At 46.8% G+C, this 24938-nt stretch overlaps 1 protein-coding gene across 1 annotated transcript; it reads right to left on the bottom strand.

Moving 5' to 3' along the window:
• Positions 1-21249: 21249 nt before the first annotated feature.
• Positions 21250-22376, bottom strand: LOC147966226 (uncharacterized). The gene is made up of 6 exons (XM_087530760.1): positions 22219-22376; positions 21926-22108; positions 21702-21812; positions 21526-21583; positions 21314-21415; positions 21250-21261 (listed from the first exon to the last, which is right to left on the bottom strand). Exons 1-6 carry the CDS (start codon positions 22374-22376, stop codon positions 21250-21252), a joined length of 624 nt encoding a protein of 207 aa, XP_087386886.1.
• Between the last annotated feature and the right edge of the window lie 2562 nt (positions 22377-24938).

Here is a 24938-nt window from a genome sequence, read left to right as displayed (position 1 = left end):
TTATTAGAGCCGCGACAAGCTATCTTGTAATATAACTTTATTCTGGGTATTGATTGCAACGTTATTTCCTTTACTTGATTTCTTGCTTTGTATGTTTTTGCCCTATGCTTTTAGGGAACTTGCCGGCGCAGGCACCCTTGCCGCGAGCGCTGAGTGTGGGACGTCAGCAGCCTGCTGGCGGTGCCGCTGCCGACAAGAAACCTTGTCGCGACTAGTCGCAGCTCTCTTAAGTTGTTGAGCGGACTCGAAACAACGTAAGGGCGCAACTAGCTACGAGTTGGTTCCTCCGCGCACAGGTTTTCCATACAAAGCATGGTCGTTCAAGGAAGATAATTTAAAAACTTATAGAAACTGATTACTCAAACTTTGGCAACTTAGCTTTTTTGTTGTTTGCTTCCCGGCTCCCGACAAGGCGCAACTTTCTTGAATGATGCCTGGTCCATACCATTATATTCTCCTTCCCCCCCGGCAAACTTGTGGGCGAGGGAACCTTCCTTTCCTTGCTAAAAAAGAAAGAGGGGAGAGAAATAAAAAGATATGGAGCCTTATGGCTCGTTATTGCTTACCAGGGGTAGGTGCTGCACAAAGTGTCAGATAACATATGCAATAAATAGAAAGCACGAAATCGACAAGATGTGCAAGGCATATTTTATTTATGCACGGGGTCTGCGCCCGGCTTTGTACAAAGGATTACATGCAACAGCGCCAAGACTTGTACAAAAGGTGGTTGCCGGAATGGCTTCCGGCAACCGCGCCTTATGGATAAAACTTACGAAGATGCTCGATGTTCCAGGAGTTGCTCACCGGAATGCCATCTTCGGTCTCAAGGCGGACAGCGCCAGGCCGAGTGACTCGTTTCACCCGGTAAGGGCCTTCCCACTTCGGCGTCAACTTGTTGGAATTCTTGGCGGACTGAATGCGCCGAAGAACAAGGTCGCCTTCCTCAAGACTTCTGGCATTAACTTTGCGGCTATGGTAGCGGCACAAAGCATGCTGGTAATAGCAGCTCGTACAGCAGCCTAAAGACGGTCTTCCTCAAGGAGCAGTGCGTCATCTTGTCGCAGCTGCTCTTGCTGAAGCTCATCATAAGCGAGCACTCGAGGCGACCCGTATACGAGTTCCGTGGGGAGAACTGCCTCTGCTCCATAGACTAGAGCGAAAGGTGTCTGGCCAGTGGCTCGATTTGGCGTCATCCTGATCGACCAAAGAACCACCGGCAGCTCCTCGATCCAGTTTCTTCCGCAGTTGCGCAGCCTGTCGAAAGTTCTGGTCTTGAGCCCACGCAGCACTTCAGCATTTGCCCTCTCCGCTTGACCGTTGCTTCTCGGGTGAGCAACAGAAGCGAAGCAGACCTTGGCGCCAAGCTCTTGGACGTACTGCATGAAGGTGCGGCTCGTGAATTGCGTACCGTTGTCGGTGATCAACCTGTTAGGGATCCCGAAGCGGCAAACAATTGACCTGATGAACTTGACTGCCGACTGTGCTGTCACCTTCCTCACTGCTTCCACTTCCGGCCACTTTGTGAACTTGTCGATTGCGACGTACAAGTACTCAAAGCCCCCGACTGCTCGGGGAAAGGGGCCGAGGATGTCGAGCCCCCAGACCGAAAATGGCCAGGATAAAGGGATCGTCTAGAGAGCTTGAGCTGGCTGGTGTATCTGCTTGGAATGGAACTGGCACGCTTCACACTTGGTTACTTGTGCAGTTGCATCCTGGAGGGCTGTCGGCCAAAAGAAACCTTGCCGGAAAGCTTTGCCGACAAGTGCTCTTGCGCCAATGTGGTGACCACATATGCATCCATGTATCTCTGCCAACAGCTCCTGTCCATCTTCCCAGGGAATACACTTCAATTTCATGCCGTTGAGTCTTCTTCTGTACAGTGTACTGTCAACAAACTGGTACATACTTGACTGCCGGGCTACTCTTTCCACTTCTTCTTGCTCTTCGGGAAGTTCTCCTGTCTGAAGGAAACGGACGATCTGCTGTGCCCATGCTGGAGCTTGTGGCTCGACAACAAGGACTAAAGGCATATATGCTGCTGCAGGAACATCCGCTTCTATGGCGAGAGCGAGCGGCTCAGCCGGAGCTTGACGTTCCCCGGCAAGCTTGCCGGAGCAAAACTCGTCGGGAGCGTGTACTTCAACGAAACAAACCCTAAGGCTTGCCGGAGCAGATCGCTCCTCAGCACTCTTGGCGTTGATCTTGGGGACCTTCTTGGCGGCGGCTTCGGGAAGCTCTGCCGGAAAATAGTCACCAGAAACCAACTTCCTCTTCTTGTTCTGTCTAGTTGATGGCGTTACGAATGGTTGGGTCAGCTTGAGCACAAAAATCCCTGGTTCCACAGGTAACTTTAGTGCGGCGCACTTTGACAGGCCATCGGCAATGTCGTTCTGAGCTCTTGGAACATGCTCCATCTGCAGGCCATCAAAGTGCTCTTCTAGCTTTCTTACTTCGTCAACATAAGCTTCCATCAACGGACTCTGGTAGCTCTTGTTCACTTGGCGGACGACAAGCTGTGAGTCACCCCTGACAATGAGCTTCTTGATCCCAAGGTCTGCCGCAATCCTGAGACCGGCAAGCAAGCCTTCATACTCTGCAGTATTGTTTGTCGCTTGCTCCTTGGGAAAGTGCATTTGGACTATGTACTTGAGGTGCTCTCCGGTGGGTGCGACAAGCAGCACGCCAGCACCGGCGCCTTGCAGCAAGAAGGCACCATCAAAGTACATCAGCCACTCTTTGCTTGTCTCCTTGACGGGGATACTCATCTCTGGAATTTCTTCATCTGGTGTTGGCGTCCACTCTGCTATGAATTCTGCCAATACTCTGCTTTGGCTAGTTGAAGTACTCTCAAATTTGAGGCCAAAGCTTGACAGTTCCAGTGCCCATTCAACAATCCTGCCTGTTGCTTCTGGATTCTGCAATATCCTCTTCAGCGGAAAGCGAGTGACGACTGTGATTTCATGTGCTTGGAAGTAATGGCGCAGCTTTCTCGAGGCCATGAGAAGCCCGAAAAGCAGCTTCTGCACACCAGAGTACCTTGATCTAGCCCCCTGCAGAAGGGAACCGACAAAGTAAACTGGGCGCTGCACCATTTTCTTCTGTATCTCCTCACACGCCTGTGCAGATCCATCCTTGTCGGGACCAGAGCTTGTTGGGGAAGCGCCCTGCTTGTCGCTGGATGCGCTTGTCGGGGTTGCTGGCTCGTCGTCTGCCTCCCTCTCCGCCACTAACGCAGCACTAACCACTTGATTGGTTGCCGCTATATACAGCAGCAACTTCTCTTGCGGCTTAGGTGCGACAAGTGTTGGAGCAGAGGACAGGTATCTCTTCAAGTCCTGCAGCGCTGCCTCCGCTTCCGGAGTCCATTTCATTGGACCTGCCTTTTTCAATATTTTGAAAAACGGCAGGGCGCGCTCAGCAGACCGAGAGATAAACCTGCTGAGAGCAGCCACGCAACCGGCAAGTCTTCGTACATCCTTGACGCGCTTTGATGCTTCAATCTGCTCAATGGCCTTGATCTTGTCGGGATTGGCTTCAATTCCCTGCTGAGACACAAAGAACCCGAGAAGCTTGCCGGATGGGACTCCAAACACGCACTTCTCGGGGTTGAGCCTGAGTCTGATCTTGTGCAGATTTGCAAAAGTCTCATCTAAATCTTGAATCAGAGTTGCTCTGTCCTTGCTCTTGACCACTATGTCATCCATGTAGGCTTCCACATTTCTGTGTATTTGCGGCTCAAGGGCGACATGAACTACCCTCGCAAATGTTGAACCAGCATTTTTCAAACCGAAAGGCATCCATACGAAACAGTATGTGCCACAAGGAGTGATAAATGCGGTTTTCTCCTCATCTTCTTCTGCCATGAAGATCTGATGGTACCCTGAGTACGCGTCAAGAAACGAAAGCAAGTCACATCCGGCCGTGGAGTCAACAATCTGGTCAATGCACGGCAAGGGAAATGGATCTTTGGGACAAGCTTTATTAACATCAGTGAAGTCAATACAAAGCCTCCATTTTCCGTTTGCCTTGCGCACGACTACGGGATTGGCCAACCACGTGGGATGGAGCACTCCTCTGACAAGGCCTGCTGCTTCCAGTTTCTTGATCTCTTCTGCTATGAACTCTTGGCGCTCCACTGCTTGCTTCCTGACTTTCTGTTTGACGGGCCACGCATGAGGACAAACGGCAAGATGGTGCTCAATTACTTTCCTGGGAACACCGGGGATGTCAGACGGTCGCCACGCAAACACGTCGACGTTCGCCCGCAGGAAAGCAACGAGCGCGCTTTCCTATTTAGGGTCAAGCGTGGCACTGATGGTGAAGATACCACCAGTGCCATCCTCCTTGGCAGACACCTTCTTGGTCTCTGGCGGAGCTGCCATCGCCTTCTTACACTTGCCGGTGGAGCTCGATGGTGCGTCCTTGACGGCAGCGCAGCACTCCGAAGAGGTGCGCTTGCCGGAGTGGGCATCAGAACTCTTGCCGGACTTGTTCTTCTTCTTCCCCCCGGGAGCTTCAGCGGCAAGTGGCTTGCAATCTGTTGCTGCTGCTTCCCGGTAGATCTTGTCGGCGCAGATAAGAGCATCTTTCTTGTCGCCAGGGACAGAGATGACGCTTATCGGGCCTGGCATCTTCAGCATGTTGTAGGCGTAGTGAGAGGCTGCCATGAACTTGGCAAGTGCTGGACGGCCGAGTATTCCATTGTAAGGTAATGGAAAGTCGGCAACGTCAAAAGTGACCTTCTCAGTCCTGAAATTCAATTCGCTGCCAAATGTGACTGGCAACATGACCTTCCCTTTCAGCTTGCTCCTTCCCGGGTTGATTCCTTGAAATGTGCCGGTCTCTTCGAGCTCGCTGTCAGGGATCTGGAGTTTCTGGAGTACAGCGGAGGAGATCAGATTTAAGCCGGCCCCGCCGTCAACTAGCATCTTCGTGACTTTGAGGTTGCGGATAGTTGGTGAATCCAACATCGGCAAGCACCCGACCGCAGTTGTGCGATCAGGGTGGTCCTCAATATCGAAGATGATAGGCGTGCTGGACCATTTCAGAAGTTTGCGCGATTCGACAGGTGGTTCTGCTGCATTGACTTCCCGCACCCACTGTTTGAGTTGATGGTGGGAAGTATGCAGAGAATCACCGCCGTCAACGCACAAGACATCTGTGGCTTTCTGGAACTCCTGCTCACTGGTCTCGACATCATCCATTTCGTCGTCGTCGTCGTGATCGTCTTCATCCTTGTCGCGGCCGTGGGGAGGTCTGTCTCCTTGCCGCTGCTTGGCCTTGCCGCGGCGTCCTCCCCGGCCAGTACGCTTCTTGCCAGATTCTTCAGCGCCTCCTTGGGCCCTCTCCTTGTCGCGCCACTCATACTCAGCTTTCTGCTGCTGGACAAGCTGCTCGACCCTCCTGCAGCTTTTGAGGTCATGGCCCTTGGTGCGGTGGATCTTGCAGTACTGCTTGTCGGAGCCGTCCTGCTTGTCGGCGGCCGCCACAGTCTGGCAGTTGTTGCATGCGGCAACCTCCTTGCCGGAGCTACCAGCCTTGGCTTTCTTAGTGCCGCCTTCGTTGCCGGACTGCTCAACGACTAGCACATCTTTGGCCTTCTTCTTCCTGTTGCGTCGCCGGTTTTTCTTTGCCGGGGCAGCATCTTTGCTGTCAGATCCTTCTGCTCCTATGTTTTCTCCGGGGAGCTTCCTCCCTTCCTCAGCGCGTGCACACTTGTCGGCCAGGGCGTAGAGCTCACTGACATCTCTAATCTTGCACATCGCCATCTCCTCCCTCATCCTGCGGTTACGCACGTTCTGATGGAACGCGCTGATAACCGCGGTAGGGTGGACATCTGGGATGCTGCGCTGCACACGACTGAATCTCTGGATGAACTTGCGCAGAGGCTCTCCTTCCTTCTGGGCGAGCAGGTGAAGGTCACTCTCTCGGCCATGAGGTTTGTGGCCGCCTGTGAAGGCGCCGACAAACTGATGGCATAGATCTGCCCAGGAGGAGATGGAGTCGTCCGGCAAGTGCATGAGCCAGGATCTGACATTGGGATTTGTTGGGGAACGTAGTAATTTCAAAATTTTCCTACGCACACGCAAGATCATGGTGATGCAAAGCAACGAGGGGAGAGTATGATCTACGTACCCTTGTAGATCGCAACGGAAGCGTTGACACAACATGGAGGAAGTAGTCGTACGTCTTCTTCCTGATCCGACCGATCCAAGCACCGTTACTCCGGCACCTCCGAGTTCTTAGCACACGTTCAGCTCGATGACGATCCTCGGGCTCCGATCTAGCAAAGCGTCGAGGAAGACTTCCGTCAGCACGACGGCGTGGTGACGATCTTGATGTACTACCGACGCAGGGCTTCGCCTAAGCACTGCAACAATATGATCGAGGTGGAATTTAGTGGCAGGGGGCACCGCACACGGCTAAGGAAAGATCTCAATGATCAATTGTGTGTCTAGAGGTGCCCCCTGCCCCCGTATATAAAGGGGCCAAGGGGGAGAGGTGCGCCGGCCAGGGAGAGGGCATAGGAGGAGTCCTACTCCCACCGGGAGTAGGACTCCCCCTTCCAATCCTATTCCAACTAGGATTCCCCAAAGGGGGAGAGAGAGAGAGGGTGGCCGGCCCCTTCTCCTAGTCCTAATAGGACTAGGGGGAGGGGGGAGGCGCGCAGCCCTTGTGGGCAGCCCTTTCACCTTTCCACTAGGGCCCATGACGGCCCATTTGCCTCCCGGGGGGTTCCGGTAACCTCCCGGTAATCCGGTAAAATTCCCGATTTCACCCGGAACACTTCCGATGTCCAAATATAGGCTTCCAATATATCAATCTTTATGTCTCGACCATTTCGAGACTCCTCATCATGTCCGTGATCACATCCGGGACTCCGAACAACCTTCGGTACATCAAAATGCATAAACTCATAATAACTGTCATCGTAACGTTAAGCGTGCGGACCCTACGGTTCGAGAACAATGTAGACATGACCGAGACATGTCTCCGGTCAATAACCAATAGCGGGACCTGGATGCCCATATTGGCTCCTACATATTCTACGAAGATCTTTATCGGTCAGACCGCATAACAACATACGTTGTTCCCTTTGTCATCGGTATGTTACTTGCCCGAGATTCGATCGTCGGTATCCAATACCTAGTTCAATCTCGTTACCGGCAAGTCTCTTTACTCGTTCCGTAATACATCATCTCGCAACTAACTCATTAGTTGTATTGCTTGCAAGGCTTAAGTGATGTGCATTACCGAGAGGGCCCAGAGATACCTCTCCGACGATCGGAGTGACAAATCCTAATCTCGAAATACGCCAACCCAACATCTACCATTGGAGACACCTGTAATACTCCTTTATAATCACCCAGTTACGTTGTGACGTTTGGTAGTACCCAAAGTGTTCCTCCGGTAAACGGGAGTTGCATAATCTCATAGTCATAGGAACATGTATAAGTCATGAAGAAAGCAATAGCAACATACTAAACGATCGGGTGCTAAGCTAATAGAATGGGTCATGTCAATAAGATCATTCAACTAATGATGTGACCTCGTTAATCAAATAACAACTCTTTGTTCATGGTTAGGAAACATAACCATATATTTGATTAACGAGCTACTCTAGTAGAGGCATACTAGTGACACTCTGTTTGTCTATGTATTCACACATGTATTATGTTTCCGGTTAATACAATTCTAGCATGAATAATAAACATTTATCATGACATAAGGAAATAAATAATAACTTTATTATTGCCTCTAGGGCATATTTCCTTCAGTCTCCCACTTGCACTAGAGTCAATAATCTAGATTACACTGTAATGATCCTAACACCCATGGAGTCTTGGTGCTGATCATGTTTTGCTCGTGGAAGAGGCTTAGTCAACGGGTCTGCAACATTCAGATCCGTATGTATCTTGCAAATCTCTATGTCTCCCACCTGGACTAGATCCCGGATGGAGTTGAAGCGTCTCTTGATGTGTTTGGTCCTTTTGTGAAATCTAGATTCCTCTGCCAAGGTAATTGCACCAGTATTGTCACAAAAGATTTTCATTGGTCCCGATGCACTAGGTATGACACCTAGATCGGATATGAACTCCTTCATCCAGACTCCTTCGTTTGCTGCTTCCGAAGTAGCTATGTACTCCGCTTCACATGTAGATCCTGCTACGACGCTTTGTTTAGAACTGCACCAACTGACAGCTCCACCGTTTAATGTAAATACGTATCCGGTTTGCGATTTAGAATCGTCCGGATCAGTGTCAAAGCTTGCATCAACGTAACCTCTTACTGTGAGCTCTTTGTCACCTCCATATACGAGAAACATATCCTTAGTCCTTTTCAGGTATTTCAGGATGTTCTTGACCCCTGTCTAGTGATCCACTCCTGGATTACTTTGGTACCTCCCTGCTAAACTTATAGCAAGGCACACATCAGGTCTGGTACACAACATTGCATACATGATAGAGCCTATGGCTGAAGCATAGGGAACATCTTTCATTTTCTCTCTATCTTCTGCAGTGGTCGGGCTTTGAGTCTTACTCAATCTCACACCTTGTAACACAGGCAAGAACCCTTTCTTTGCTTGATCCATTTTGAACTTCTTCAAAATCTTGTCAAGGTATGTGCTTTGTGAAAGTCCAATTAAGCGTCTTGATCTATCTCTATAGATCTTTATGCCTAATATGTAAGCAGCTTCACCGAGGTCTTTCATTGAAAAACTTTTATTCAAGTATCCCTTTATGCTATTCAGAAATTCTATATCATTTCCAATCAGCAATATGTCATCCACATATAATATCAGAAATGCTACAGAGCTCCCACTCACTTTCTTGTAAATACAGGCTTCTCCAAAAGTCTGTATAAAACCAAATGCTTTGATCACACTATCAAAGCGTTTATTCCAACTCCGAGAAGCTTGCACCAGTCCATAAATGGATCGCTGGAGCTTGCACACTTTGTTAGCTCCCTTTGGATCGACAAAACCTTCCGGTTGCATCATATACAACTCTTCTTCCAGAAATCCATTCAAGAATGCAGTTTTGACATCCATCTGCCAAATTTCATAATCATAAAATGCGGCAATTGCTAACATGATTCGGACAGACTTAAGCATCGCTACGTGTGAGAAAGTCTCATAGTAGTCAATCCCTTGAACTTGTCGAAAACCTTTTGCGACAAGTCGAGCTTTGTAGACAGTAACATTACCATCAGCATCAGTCTTCTTCTTAAAGATCCATTTATTCTCAATTGCTTGCCGATCATCGGGCAAGTCAACCAAAGTCCATACTTTGTTCTCATACATGGATCCCATCTCAGATTTCATGGCTTCAAGCCATTTTGCGGAATCTGGGCTCACCATCGCTTCTTCATAGTTCGTAGGTTCATCATGATCTAGTAGCATGACTTCCAGAACAGGTTTACCGTACCACTCTGGTGCGGATCTTACTCTGGTTGATCTACGAGGTTCAGTATTATCTTGATCTAAAGTTTCATGATCATCATCATTAACTTCCTCACTTATTGGTGTAGGTGTCGCAGAAACAGTTTTCTGTGATGTACTACTTTTCAATAAGGGAGCAGGTACAGTTACCTCGTCAAGTTCTACTTTCCTCCCACTCACTTCTTTCGAGAGAAACTCCTTCTCTAGAAAGTTTCCAAACTTAGCAACAAAAATCTTGCCTTTGGATCTGTGATAGAAGGTGTATCCAATAGTTTCCTTTGGATATCCTATGAAGACACATTTCTCCGATTTGGGTTCGAGCTTATCAGGTTGAAGCTTTTTCACATAAGCATCGCAGCCCCAAACTTTCAGAAACGACAACTTTGGTTTCTTGCCAAACCACAGTTCATAAGGCGTCGTCTCAACGGATTTTGATGGTGCCCTATTTAACGTGAATGCGGCCGTCTCTAGAGCGTATCCCCAAAACGATAGCGGTAAATCAGTAAGAGACATCATAGATCGCACCATATCTAGTAAAGTACGATTACGACGTTCGGACACACCATTACGCTGTGGTGTTCCGGGTGGCGTGAGTTGCGAAACTATTCCACAATTTTTCAAATGTACACCAAACTCGTAACTCAAATATTCTCCTCCACGATCAGATCGTAGAAATTTTATTTTCTTATTACGATGATTTTCCACTTCACTCTGAAATTCTTTGAACTTTTCAAATGTTTCAGACTTATGTTTCATTAAGTAGATATACCCATATCTGCTTAAGTCATCTGTGAAGGTGAGAAAATAACGATATCCGCCGCGAGCCTCAATATTCATCGGACCACATACATCGGTATGTATGATTTCCAATAAATCTGTTGCTCTCTCCATAGTACCGAAGAACGGTGTTTTAGTCATCTTGCCCATGAGGCACGGTTCACAAGTACCAAGTGATTCATAATCAAGTGGTTCCAAAAGTCCATCAGTATGGAGTTTCTTCATGCGCTTTACACCGATATGACCTAAACGACAGTGCCACAAATAAGTTGCACTTTCATTATCAACTCTGCATCTTTTGGCTTCAACATTATGAATATGTGTATCACTACTATCGAGATTCATCAAAAATAGACCACTCTTCAAAGGTGCATGACCATAAAAGATATTACTCATATAAATAGAACAACCATTATTCTCTGATTTAAATGAATAACCGTCTCGCATTAAACAAGATCCAGATATAATGTTCATGCTCAACACTGGCACCAAATAACAATTATTTAGGTCTAATATTAATCCCGAAGGTAGATGTAGAGGTAGCATGCCGACCGCGATCACATCGACTTTGGAACCGTTTCCCACGTGCATCATCACCTCGTCCTTTGCTAGTGTCCGCTTATTCTGTAGTCCCTGTTTCGAGTTGCAAATATTAGCAACAGAACCAGTATCAAATACCCAGGTGCTACTGCGAGCATTAGTAAGGTACACATCAATAACATGTATATCACATATACCTTTGTTCACCTTTCCATCCTTCTTATCCGCCAAATACTTGGGGCAGTTCCGCTTCCAGTGACCAGTCTGCTTGCAGTAGAAGCACTCAGTTTCAGGCTTAGGTCCAGACTTGGGTTTCTTCTCCTGAGCAGCAACTTGCTTGCTGTTCTTTTTGAAGTTCCCCTTCTTCTTCCCTTTGCCCTTTTTCTTGAAACTAGTGGTTTTGTTAACCATCAACACTTGATGCTCCTTCTTGATTTCTACCTCCGCAGCTTTCAGCATTGCGAAGAGCTCGGGAATAGTTTTGTTCATCCCTTGCATATTTTAGTTCATCACGAAGCTCTTGTAGCTTGGTGGCAGTGATTGGAGAATTCTGTCAATGACGCAATCATCCGGAAGATTAACTCCCAATTGAATCAAGTGATTATTATACCCAGACATTTTGAGTATATGCTCACTGACAGAACTGTTCTCCTCCATCTTGCAGCTATAGAACTTATTGGAGACTTCATATCTCTCAATCCGGGCATTTGCTTGAAATATTAACTTCAACTCCTGAAACATCTCATATGCTCCATGACGTTCAAAACGTCGTTGAAGTCCCGATTCTAAGCCGTAAAGCATGGCACACTGAACTATCGAGTAGTCATCAGCTTTACTCTGCCAGACATTCATAACTTCTGGTGTTGCTCTAGCAGTAGGCCTGGCACCCAGCGGTGCTTCCAGGACGTAATTCTTCTATGCAGCAATGAGGATAATCCTCAAGTTACGGACCCAGTCCGTGTAATTGCTACCATCATCTTTCAACTTTGCTTTCTCAAGGAAAGCATTAAAATTCAACGGAACAACAGCACGAGCCATCTATCTACAACCAACATAGACAAGCAAGATACTATCAGGTACTAAGTTCATGATAAATTTAAGTTCAGTTAATCAAATTTACTTAAGAACTCCCACTTAGATAGACATCCCTCTAATCCTCTAAGTGATCACGTGATCCAAATCAACTAAACCATAACCGATCATCACGTGAGATGGAGTAGTTTTCAATGGTGAACATCGTTATGTTGATCATATCTACTATATGATTCACGCTCGACCTTTCGGTCTCTGTGTTCCGAGGCCATATCTGTATATGCTTGGCTCGTCAAGTATAACCTGAGTATTCCGCGTGTGCAACTGTTTTGCACCCGTTGTATTTGAACGTAGAGCCTATCACACCCGATCATCACGTGGTGTCTCAGCACGAAGAACTTTTGCAATGGTGCATACTCAGGGAGAACACTTCTTGATAATTTAGTGAGAGATCATCTTATAATGCTACCGTCAATCAAAGCAAGATAAGATGCATAAAAGGATAAACATCACATGCAATCAATATAAGTGATATGATATGGCCATCATCATCTTGTGCTTGTGATCTCCATCTCTGAAGCACCGTCATGATCACCATCGTCACCGGCGCGACACCTTGATCTCCATCGTAGCATCGTTGTCGTCTCGCCAATCTTATGCTTCCACGACTATCACTACCGCTTAGTAATAAAGTAAAACATTACATCGCGATTGCATTGCATACAATAAAGCGACAACCATATGGCTCCTGACAGTTGCCGATAACTCGGTTACAAAACATGATCATCTCATACAATAAAATTTAGCATCATGCCTTGACCATATCACATCACAACATGCCCTGCAAAAACAAGTTAGACGTCCTCTACTTTGTTGTTGCAAGTTTTACGTGGCTGCTACGGGCTTAAGTAAGAACTCATCTCACCTACGCATCAAAACCACAACGATAGTTTGTCAAATAGACTCCGTTTTAACCTTCTCAAGGACCGAGCATAGCCACACTTGGTTCAATTAAAGTTGGAGAGACAGTCGCCCGCAAGCCATCTATGTGCAAAGCACGTCGAGGGAACCGGTCTCGCGTAAGCGTACGCATAAGGTTGGTCCGGGTCGTCTCGTCCAACAATACCGTCGAACCAAAGTATGACATGCTGGTAGGCAGTATGACTTGTATCGCCCACAACTCACTTGTGTTCTACTCGTGCAAATAACATCAAACCATAAAACCAGGCTCGGATGCCACTGTTGGGGAACGTAGTAATTTCAAAATTTTCCTACGCACACGTAAGATCATGGTGATGCAAAGCAACGAGGGGAGAGTATGATCTACGTACCCTTGTAGATCGCAACGGAAGCGTTGACACAACATGGAGGAAGTAGTCGTACGTCTTCTTCCCGATCCGACCGATCCAAGCACCGTTACTCCGGCACCTCCGAGTTCTTAGCACACGTTCAGCTCGATGACGATCCTCGGGCTCCAATCCAGCAAAACGTCAAGGAAGAGTTCCGTCAGCACGACGGCGTGGTGACGATCTTGATGTACTACCGACGCAGGGCTTCGCCTAAGCACTGCAACAATATGATCGAGGTGGAATATCGTGGCAGGGGGCACCGCACACGGCTAAGGAAAGATCTCAATGATCAATTGTGTGTCTAGAGGTGCCCCCTGCCCCCGTATATAAAGGGGCCAAGGGGGAGAGGTGTGCCGGCCAGGGAGAGGGCATAGGAGGAGTCCTACTCCCACCGGGAGTAGGACTCCCCCTTCCAATCCTATTCCAACTAGGATCCCCAAAGGGGGAGAGAGAGAGGGTGGACGGCCCCTTCTCCTAGTCCTAATAGGACTAGGGGGAGGGGGGAGGCGCGCAGCCCTTGTGGGCAGCCCTTTCACCTTTCCACTAGGGCCCATGACGGCCCATTTGCCCCCCGGGGGGTTCCGGTAACCTCCCGGTAATCCGGTAAAATTCCCGATTTCACCCGGAACACTTCCAATGTCCAAATATAGGCTTCCAATATATCAATATTTATGTCTCGACCATTTCGAGACTCCTCGTCATGTCCGTGATCACATCCAGGACTCCGAACAACCTTCGGTACATCAAAATGCATAAACTCATAATAATTGTCATCGTAACGTTAAGCGTGCGGACCCTACGGTTCGAGAACAATGTAGACATGACCGAGACATGTCTCCGGTCAATAACCAATAGTGGGACCTGGATGCCCATATTGGCTCCTACATATTCTACGAAGATCTTTATCGGTCAGACCGCATAACAACATACGCTGTTCCCTTTGTCATCGGTATGTTACTTGCCCGAGATTCGATCGTCGGTATCCAATACCTAGTTCAATCTCGTTACCGGCAAGTCTCTTTACTCGTTCCGTAATACATCATCTCGCAACTAACTCATTAGTTGTATTGCTTGCAAGGCTTAAGTGATGTGCATTACCGAGAGGGCCCAGAGATACCTCTCCGACGATCGGAGTGACAAATCCTAATCTCGAAATACGCCAACCCAACATCTACCATTGGAGACACCTGTAATACTCCTTTATAATCACCCAGTTACGTTGTGACGTTTGGTAGTACCCAAAGTGTTCCTCCGGTAAACGGGAGTTGCATAATCTCATAGTCATAGGAACATGTATAAGTCATGAAGAAAGCAATAGCAACATACTAAACGATCGGGTGCTAAGCTAATAGAATGGGTCATGTCAATCAGATCATTCAACTAATGATGTGACCTCGTTAATCAAATAACAACTCTTTGTTCATGGTTAGGAAACATAACCATATATTTGATTAACGAGCTACTCTAGTAGAGGCATACTAGTGACACTCTGTTTGTCTATGTATTCACACATGTATTATGTTTCCGGTTAATACAATTCTAGCATGAATAATAAACATTTATCATGACATAAGGAAATAAATAATAACTTTATTATTGCCTCTAGGGCATATTTCCTTCAGGCTTGAGCACCAGCGGGAAGTAGTTGGCGAGGATCTTGTCGTCCCGCCCCCGGCAGCTTGCACCGCAATGGTGTAGATGCTGAGGAACTCCGACGGATGCGTCCTGCCGTCGTACTTCTCTGGTACATCTGGCTTGAAGTTCTTCGTACTGGGCCACTGGACTTGCCGTAGCTCATGAGTGAACGCAGGGCAACCTGCCGCGTACGGCAAGTCGCCTGGTTCCCCTGGCGCATGCATATCGATAGAGGGCCCAGCGCGCTGGTCTGATTGATGCCGCACTTCTCTTCAGCGCTCGATGCGAGTACGAGCATCTTCTTGCTGCCGTTCATGAAGAACTTGGCGCTGATCGTGGCGAACTCGCAGGTCCGACGACGCGGTGGAGTCGCTGTCGAGGTGGATCCGACGAGTCAGCGATCTTAGCCTTCGGGGCGGAGAGTGCACAGTGGTTGCACCCCCGCTGGTCTTGTCGTCACCGGCTTGCGCCTGGCTGACTTGCCGCGGCTGCGACGCACTCGTATGCCGCGGAGTGTCGCCGTTGGCGAAGCCGATGAGACCTTGAATGGTGGCCCTCCAGTCGTCGAACTTGTCTGCCACTGGAGGGTAGTTTAGGAGCAGCTGAGCTCGCGCCAAAGCTTCTGCTGGAGTGGCTGGTGGCGGCGGCGAACGGCGCGAGGAGCGGGATATGCTCGGACTTCTAACTATGTTAGAAGGAGCAGTATCCCGTCCAGGCGACCGTGCCCTGCTCGTGCCAGCATGTTGGCGCGCATGCTGGTCTTGAGCACTCCGAGATCCGCCAGCCTGATCTTGGTCCAGCAAGCGTATGGCACTGTGAGTACCATGACGCTGCCAGTCCCGCGCCTCCTGGGACGGGCGCGGTGCGTGTACGGACGCCGAGGCCTTGGAGTGCGCCCGGTCGTTGTGGGAGCCGACCGCGCCGCCGATGTGCAGCGCAGCCCTGTCCTTGGACCTGGCGGCACCGTGAGCTCGCTCGTCGCCGCCTGTTCTTCTGCCGGTGTCTACCGCACCAGCCGTTTGCTCCGGCGGTGGTGGGTTCGTCGCGGACGAAGCAGCCGCCTCCGAAGCCCTCTTCTTCGGCGGCATGTCGATGAAGATGATGAAGATTCTGCTCGCGTGAACGCCGGATCAGGTTCACTCACCCTCGACGCATCCCCCTACCTGGCGCGCCAAAGATGTCGGGGGACTAATCCACGAACACCTATGGGGACCGAGCCCCTTTCGGTTCGGCAAAGGGGGGCGGAGAGCGCACGAAGAGCAGATCGAGGCGAAGCACGCGATTGGTTTACCCAGGTTCGGGCCGCACGGATGCGTAAAACCCTACTCCTGCTTTGAGGTTGTATTGAGTTCTTGCTCGGGAGCGTGGAGTGCTACAGTACACACCAGCAGCTAACTAGACCGAGCGCCAATGTTCTCCTCCTCCCCTCCATGTTGTGCATGGGCTCCTTTTACATGCTCAAGGGGTCACCGACAGGTGGCAACATAGACGAGGGTAAAAATGTAAAAGTGGTGGTTGGTACAGCTACCAGCTACAATGCATCGTACCTAACCCTGACGGCAGGGGACAAGGGCATTAAATGCCCGTCTGTGTCGCCTAGAAAGTGCGAAAGGGACCGTCAGGGACGCCACCGCCTGCCACGATGGCAATCTTGTCAGCGCTACTTGCATGCCACTGCGCACCACTGGCTGCGCAGCCTCCCGCCACGTGCGCCTGGGAAGGTCCCAGGGCGACACGTTGGTGGACGTGTTGGAGCGTAGGTACGGAGTGTTGGCTTGTCGCGGCAAGCACCTTGCCGCGGTTGATGACTTGTCACGTCCGGGAACTTGTCGCTCGCCGGGCCTTGCCGGGTCGCGGGGTTGGCCTTCCCGGCAAGCTTCTCTTGATGCCTTGGTTGGCCTTCCCGGCAAGCTCCTCTTGCCGGGGTCTTGTTTCCTTGGGTTGGATACTTTGTTCTTGAATGGCTCGGAATGAACCACGGAGGTCCTTGGCAGTCACCCGGCAAGCCTTGCCGCAGGATGCTGCAACTGCCCGTGCATGAGTTCGGGATACTAGGGTACCCCTACTCTAGTACACCGACACCATTGATTGATGTTAATGCAAGGAGTAGGGATTTCCATGCAACGGATGCACTATAGCTATAAATGTATGAAAGCTCAACAAAAGAAACTAAGTGGGTGTGCATCCAACTTGCTTGCTCACGAAGACCTAGGGCACTTGAGGAGGCCCATTGATGGAATATACAAGCCAAGTTCTATAATGAAAATTCCCACTAGTATATGAAAGTGACAAAACAAAAGACTCTCTATCATGAAGATTATGGTGCTACTTTGAAGCACAAGTGTGGCAAGGGATAGTAGCATTGTCCCTTCTCTCTTTTTCTCTCTTTTTCTCTCATTTTTTTATTTTTTGGGGCCTTCTCTTTTTCTTGATGGCCTTTCTCTTTTGTTGGGCCTTCTCTTTTTTTATGGCCTTTCGCTTTTTTTTATTCCTCACTTGGGACAATGCTCTAGAAAATGATGATCATCACACTTCTATTTATTTACAACTCAATGATTACAACTCGATACTAGAACAAAGTATGAGTCTATATGAATACCTCCGATGGTGTACCGGGATTGCGCTGAATCAAGTGTGACATGTATGAAAAATTATGAACGGTGGCTTTGCCACAAATACGATGTCAACTACATGATCATGCAAAGCAATATGACAATGATGATACGTGTCATAATAAACAGAATGGTGGAAAGTTGCATGGCAATATATCTCGGAATGGCTATGGAAATGCCATAATAGGTAGGTATGGTGGCTGTTTTGAGGAAGATATAAGGAGGTTTATGTGTGATAGAGCATATCATATCACAGGGTTTCGATGCACCGGCGAAGTTTGCACCAACTCTCAATGTGAGAAAGGGCAATGCACGGTACCGAAGAGGCTAGCAATGAGGGAAGGGTAAGAGTGCGTATAATCCATGGACTCAACATTAGTCATAAAGAACTCACATACTTATTGCAAAAATCTACAAGTCATCAAAAACCTCGGCACTACGCGCATGCTCCCAGGGGGGTAGATTGGTAGGAAAAGGCCATCGCTCGTCCCTGACCGCCACTCATAAGGAGGACAATCAAAGAACACCTCATGTTTCAAATTTGTTACACAACGTTTACCATACGTGCATGCTACGGGACTTGCAAACTTCAACACAAGCATTTCTCAAATTCACAACTACTCAACTAGCATGACTTTGATATTATTACCTCCATATCTCAAAACAATCATCAAGCATCAAACTTCTCTTAGTATTCAACACACTCATAAGAAAGTTTTTACTATTCTTGGATGCCTAGCATATTAGGATTATTTAAGCAAATTACCATGCTATCTAAGACTCTCAAAATAATATAAGTGAAGCATGAGAGTTCATCCATTTCTATAAAATAAAACCACTACCGTGCTCTAAAAGGATATAAGTGAAGCACTAGAGCAAATGACAAACTACTCCGAAAGATATAAGTGAAGATCAATGAGTAGTTGAACAATTATGCAACTATGTGAAGACTCTTTAACATTTAAGATTTTCAGATCTTGGTATTTTATTCAAACAGCAAGCAAAACAAAATAAAATAAAATGATGCTCCAAGCAAAACACATATCATGTGGCAAATAAAAACATAGCTCCAAGTAAAGTTACCGATGAACGAAGATGAAAGAGGGGATGTCTTCCGGGGCATCCCCAAGCTTAGGCTTTTGGTTGTCCTTGAATATTACCTTGGGGTGCCTTGGGCATCCCCAAGTTTAGGCTCTTGCCACTCCTTATTCCATAGTCCATCGAGTCTTTACCCAAAACTTGAAGACTTCATGATACGTCTCCAACGTATCTACTTTTCCAAACACTTTTGCCCTTGTTTTGGACTCTAACTTGCATGATTTGAATGGAACTAACCCGGACTGACGCTGTTTTCAGCAGAATTACCATGGTGTTATTTATGTGCAGGAGCAAACGTTCTCGGAATGACCTGAAACTTCACGGAGCGACTTTTCAGAAAATAAGAAAAATACCTACAAAAGATGGAGGCCAGGGGGCCCACCACCTTGCCACGAGGGTGGGGGGCGCGCCTGCCCCCCTACCTCATGGGCCCCCTGTTGCGTCTCCGACTCTAACTCCACCTCCATATATTGAGTTTCGATGAGAAAAAATCAAGGAGAGGAAAGCATCGCGTTTTACGAGACGGAGTCGCCGCCAAGCCCTAAAACCTCTCGGGAGGGCTGATCTGGAGTCCGTTCGGGGCTCCAAAGAGGGGAATCCGTCGCCATCGTCATCATCAACCATCCTCCATCAGCAATTTCATGATGCTCACCGCCGTGCGTGAGTAATTCCATCGTAGGCTTGCTGGACGGTGATGGGTTGGATGGGATCTATCATGTAATCGAGTTAGTTTTGTTAGGGTTTGATCCCTAGTATCCACTATGTTCTGAGATTGATGTTGCTATGACTTTGCTATGCTTAATGCTTGTCACTAGGGCCCGAGTGCCATGATTTCAAATCTGAAACTATTGTGTTTTCATCAATATATGAGTGTTCTTGATCCTATCTTGCAAGTCTATAGTAACCTAGTATGTGTTATGATCCGTTAACCCCGAAGTGACAATAATCGGGATACTTACCGGTGATGACCGTAGTTTGAGGAGTTCATGTATTCCACTATGTGGTAATGCTTTGTTTCGGTTCTCTATTAAAAGGAGGCCTTAATATCCCTTAGTTTCCATAAGGACCCTGCTGCCACGGGAGGGTAGGACAAAATATGTCATGCAAGTTCTTTTCCATAAGCACGTATGACTATGTTCGGAATACATGCCTACATTATATCAATGAACTGGAGCTAGTTCTGTGTCACCCTAGGTTATGACTGTAACATGATGAACCGCATCCGGCATAATTCTCCATCACTAATCCATTGCCTACGAGCTTTTCATATATTGTTCTTCGCTTATTTACTTTTTCGTTGCTATTGCTATCATCACTACAAAATACCAAAAACATTACTTTTATTACTGTTACCTTTTGTACCGTTATCACTACTATCATATTACTTTGCTACTAAACACTTTGCTGCAGATATTAAGTTTCCAGGTGTGGTTGAATTGACAGCTCAGCTGCTAATACTTGAGAGTATTCTTTGGCTCCCCTTGTGTCGAATCACTTCACAACACAAAACTTAACAGAAAAATCGTGAGCTCCGTTAGCGAAAGAAAACAAAACACCACTTAAAAGTACTGTAATGAACTTATTATTTATTTATATTGGTGTTAAAACTACTATATTCCAACTTCTCTATGGTTTATAAACTCTTTTACTAGCCATAGATTCATTAAAATAAGCAAACAACACACGAAAAACAGAATTTGTCAAAAACAGAACAGTCTGTAGTAATCTTTAACTAACGCAAACTTATGTAACCCCAAAAATTCTAAAATAAATTGATGGACCTGAGGAATTTATCTATTAATCATCTGCAAAAAGAATTAACTAAAAATCACTTTCCAAATAAAAATGGCAGCAATTCGCGTGAGCGCTAAAGTTTATGTTTTCTTACAGCATGATCAACAAGACTTTTCCCAAGTCTTCCCAAAGGTTCTACTTGGCAGAAAAACTAATTAAAAGCATAAAACCACATCTAAATAGAGGCTAGATGAATTATTTATTACTAATAAACAGGAATAAAAAGTAAGGAACAAAAACAAAGTTGGGTTGCCTCCCAACAAGCGCTATCGTTTAACACCCCTACACTAGTGCAGAACCGGGCAATAGCACCGGTTCGTAAGGCCCTTTAGTGCCGGTTTAGGAACCGGCACTAAAGTTTCGGCACTAAAGCCCCCCCCCCCTTAGTATCGGTTCAGCACGAACCGGTGCTAAAGGGGATCCACGTGGCACGAGCCAGCTCCGGGGGCCAGGAGCCCTTTAGTACCGGTTGGTAACACCAACCGGTACTAAATGGTTGTGGGGTTTTTGGTTTTATGATTTCTTTTTCATTTAATTTTGTGTTTTCCATTTTAATTCTTTTTCGTTTGCTGGTATTTTACGGTACTACACATTGTACACGTTATGCATATATATATATATATAAATAGAATTTCTAGTAGAACCAATCATATATATATCATCAATGTCTCACAAACCACCATATTAATTTACACATACACACATGTATAGCTATATACAATTTCTCCTACATATGCATGTTTCCTTCGGAGCCAGTGGCATTAGCCTAATTGGTGCCTTCGGAGCACGATGACAATTGGAAGTGGTTCATGAGGGCGGTAGCGGGTAATAGTATTCTCCCTTCGGATTTATGACCTGGTCGAGCAAAAATCCCGCTATTTCCTCTTGAAGTGCTTCTACGCGCTCCGTTTCTAGGAGCTTGTCCCGCACCTCTCTGAACTGTTAAGAAGGAGATCAATATGCATGTGTATTAGTTGTGTGACTAGATATCGATAATGGTGTAAAAATTGTGAATAGTGTTCTGACAAGCGTACCCATTCCTGTCTTTGAGATCTGCTCCTTTCGGACGCCATCATGCGAATGTTCTCGCAAACGCAGAATGCACACAGATCAGTCCCCTGCGCCTGCTTCAGGGCCTTTATTACGAGAATGGAATTTAATTTGATCAGATAATAATTAATCAAGCATGATAATTAAATAGATGGCAGCTAGCTAGCTAGCTAGCTAGTACTACTTAATTACTTACCTTGGATCGAAACCATTTCAGCTTTGGTTTCCATTCGCCTTCCGTGACGCTGATGAACCTTGCCCAAGCCCTGCCTGCCGACAAAGAAAATAAATAAAGGGGTTATTAAATAGTTCATATCATGAAATGACGAACTAAATAGGCCGAGATATATAGTTAATAATGATTGAAATTACCTGTTGACTATCCCAAACAAGATGTTATAGTCACTATTTGCTTTGAGTAGCGAGTCTAGTATTTCAACTGTTCCGGCGTCAACTTTAATGATACACAAGATCCAGTGAAATCTGCATGCACACACGTTTGCATGTCTTAATTAAGCGGGCATATGTAAGCAAAAACATGTAGCTAGCTAGTAGGCAAAAATAGAGAATTTGTAGTACAAGAAAGTGTGACTCACTGGAAGTTGTAAGGAAGTAGTATATCTTCATTGTATTTGAGGCGCTTCAAGAACTCTAGCATGCTGTCCTCTACCTGCTTTTCATAATACTTGTTCATTTTCCATGTGTATTCATTAACGGTGTTTGGGTCAATGAACCCAATGCCATAGCCTCCACCTTTTCTCATTTCATACATCTTCATCCTGCATAATACCACAGAAAAGAATATAGTGAGGATAATTACAGGTAATGATTGATCAAAAGGATCACTACAGCTAGCTTGAGACTTAAATTACAGAAAGAAATCACTTACAGACAATAGCAACTGACGATAGATTTGTCGAGTGCGTCTTGATTGTATAACTGAAACAGTTCAGAATACTCAACGGCCATAGCTTTCTCATGGTAGTAATCATCCTTCTTGACATCCACCATGAGGGACTCTCGATTGGATCTCTTGGTAATGTCCATGTACCATTGATGCAATTCATACATTCTCGTTGGGAGCTTGTTGACATCTTCTGGCTCGACCAAAGGATGGCCCCGGACATATTTCCGTTTTATTTCCTCCTCTGTAATCCCAGGCATGTCCTCGATCTCGAGGAGTTGTCCAACAGTGATCTTGAGTTCTTCAGCCTGCATTATATGCTCCTGGGTTATTACATATATACTAGTGAAAAAATAATAATATGAAAAATCTAAACTAATTAAACATACAAAATACGTGTGTGTGTTCATGCTTGTGTGTGTGTGTGGGCTCGGGGAGGGGCGGCGGCCACCGGGGGCGAGGGATCGGAGAGGGGTTAGAGGGGGAGAGCTCACAGCGGGGCGACGGCGACGGCGAGGCGACGGCCCGGGGCGGCGACGGAGACGAGGGCGGCGACGGCGACAGGGGCGGCGACGGGGACAGGGGCGGCGACGGGGATGAGGGCGGCGACGAGGATGGGGGCGGCGACGGCAACGGCGCGCGACGGGGGTGGCGTAGGACGGGGGCGGCGTCGATCGATCGGGAAGAAACAGAGGGGGAGAATGAAATTTTTCGAAGTGTTGTATATATAGAAGGCACCTTTAGTACCGGTTGGAGCCACCACCCGGTACTACCGGTACTAAAGGCCTGTTTTGGCCAGGCCAAGCAGCGGGAAGGGCAGGCTTTAGTACCGGGTGGTGGCTCCAACCGGTACTAAAGGCCCCCCTTTAGTACCGGTTGGTGCCACGACCCGGTACTAAAGGGTGTGCGCTGCCAGGCGAGGGGCGCAGAAGTTTAGTCCCACCTCGCTAGCCGAAGGGCGCTCACACCTGCTTATAAGCCCCGCCGCCGCTGCTGTCTCGAGCTCCTCTCTAAAGCAGGCCTCCTGGGCCTACCTCTGCTACTCTGCCCTGTGGGGCCTATTGGGCTTGCGGGCCTGCATCCTGGCCCAACAACAGGTTGGGTTTCTAGTCGTATGCAGGCCGCTGTGGCCCGGTAGGTGGGCTTTTTTCATTTAGTTTTTTCTTTTCTGCTTTATTTATTTTGTTTTATTTATTTTTAGTTGTTTTTTGCTGTATTTAGAGTTTCTTTGTGAATATTTTTGATAGTTTTTAGAAACTTTAGTTAGTGTCGGTAGTTTTTAAATTTGAATAGTTTAAATTTTGAATTATTTGAAATTTGTGTGAATCACTAGTTTGTGAATAACTTAACTTTAAAAATACATTTTCCAGTGATTCTTTTTTCTTATGTTTAATATTAGTGTGTTTTATCATTATATTCAATTTGGTAATGCTTAAGTTTTAAAAAATGAAATGCCTTTGTAACGGATGAGTTTTCGTCCGAAACCCTAATACTTCGAAACAGATTGTCCATTTTGTACACGAAGTGCATCTAGTTTTTGCGGTAACCCTCTCTACTTTTTTGCACATGCTATGTGGGTGAAATTATGATACCATGCCAACTTTCATCCTTTTCTGAGTTCATTTGAAATGCTTTTCTGAGTTCATTTGAAATGCTATGTGGGTGAAATTACGATACCATGGCCAGGATAGCTGTCGTCGTCCTCTTCTTCTTCATTGTCTTCCATCATAACCCCTCTTTCTCCATGCTTGGTCCAAACATTATAATGGGGCATGAAACCGGACTTAAACAGGTGGACGTGAATGGTTCTTGACGTAGAGTAATTGTGACCATTCTTACAGCGAGCACATGGACAAGGCATAAAACCATCCGCCCGCTTGTTTGCCTCAGCCGCAAGCAGAAAAGTATGCACGCCCTCAACGAACTGGGGAGAGCATCGGTCATCGTACATCCATTGCCGGCTCATCTTCATTACACAACACCGAATAGACCAAATTAATACAAGTTCATACACATAAAGTTCATACAACACTTAAATGCAACAAACAAATAACTCTCTAGCTAAAGCATTTAAATGCAACAACAAATACGATCAAGATCGCAACTAAGGTAACAATGGATCCAACAGCATAATGATACCAAGCCTCACTATTGATGGCATATTTTCTAATCTTTCTAATCTTCAAGCACATTTTCTCCATCTTCATCTTGTGATCATCGACGACATCGGCAACATGCAACTCCAATTCCATCTTCTCCCCCTCAATTCTTTTCAATTTTTCTTTCAAGTACTCGTTTTCTCTTTCAACTAAATTTAACCTCTCGGCAATAGGGTCGGTTGGAATTTCCGGTTCACATACCTCCTAGAAAAAATTTCTATGTCAACTTCATGGGCATAATTTGTCATAAACACGAAATGCAACTAGTTTTAAAAGAGAATATACATACCACATCCGAATCATAACAAGGACTAGGGCCGACGGGGACGGATATCAAAACCATGGCACTATATGTATAACAAACAACGTACGGGTAAGCTAATTATACGAGTAACTATATATCCAAATCACACAAACATCAATTTTTATATAAAATTTCATGAACAAGAGGCTCATCACAAGGTGGTGCCGGTGACGGGACGGTGCGGGCGATCGACGGTGGCTACGATGGAGATTTAGAAGGCACTAAGTAAACCACACCTACAT

The sequence above is a fragment of the Triticum urartu genome, chromosome 6A, assembly GCF_056163025.1.
Source record: "Triticum urartu cultivar PI428250 chromosome 6A, HENAU_Tu73, whole genome shotgun sequence".
In the NCBI taxonomy this organism is placed as follows: domain Eukaryota; kingdom Viridiplantae; phylum Streptophyta; class Magnoliopsida; order Poales; family Poaceae; genus Triticum; species Triticum urartu.
This window is presented reverse-complemented; position numbering and strand designations above follow the sequence as displayed.

Coding starts and splice junctions, on each gene's coding strand:
- LOC147966226 (XM_087530760.1), bottom strand. CDS start 22,376: ATGGACATTACCAAGAGATCCAATCGAGAGTCCCTCATGGTGGATGTC. Junction 21,813..21,925: donor CTACTTCCTTACAACTTCCA/GTGAGTCACACT, acceptor GTGTGCATGCAG/ATTTCACTGGATCTTGTGTA. Junction 21,416..21,525: donor TGAAATGGTTTCGATCCAAG/GTAAGTAATTAA, acceptor CTCGTAATAAAG/GCCCTGAAGCAGGCGCAGGG.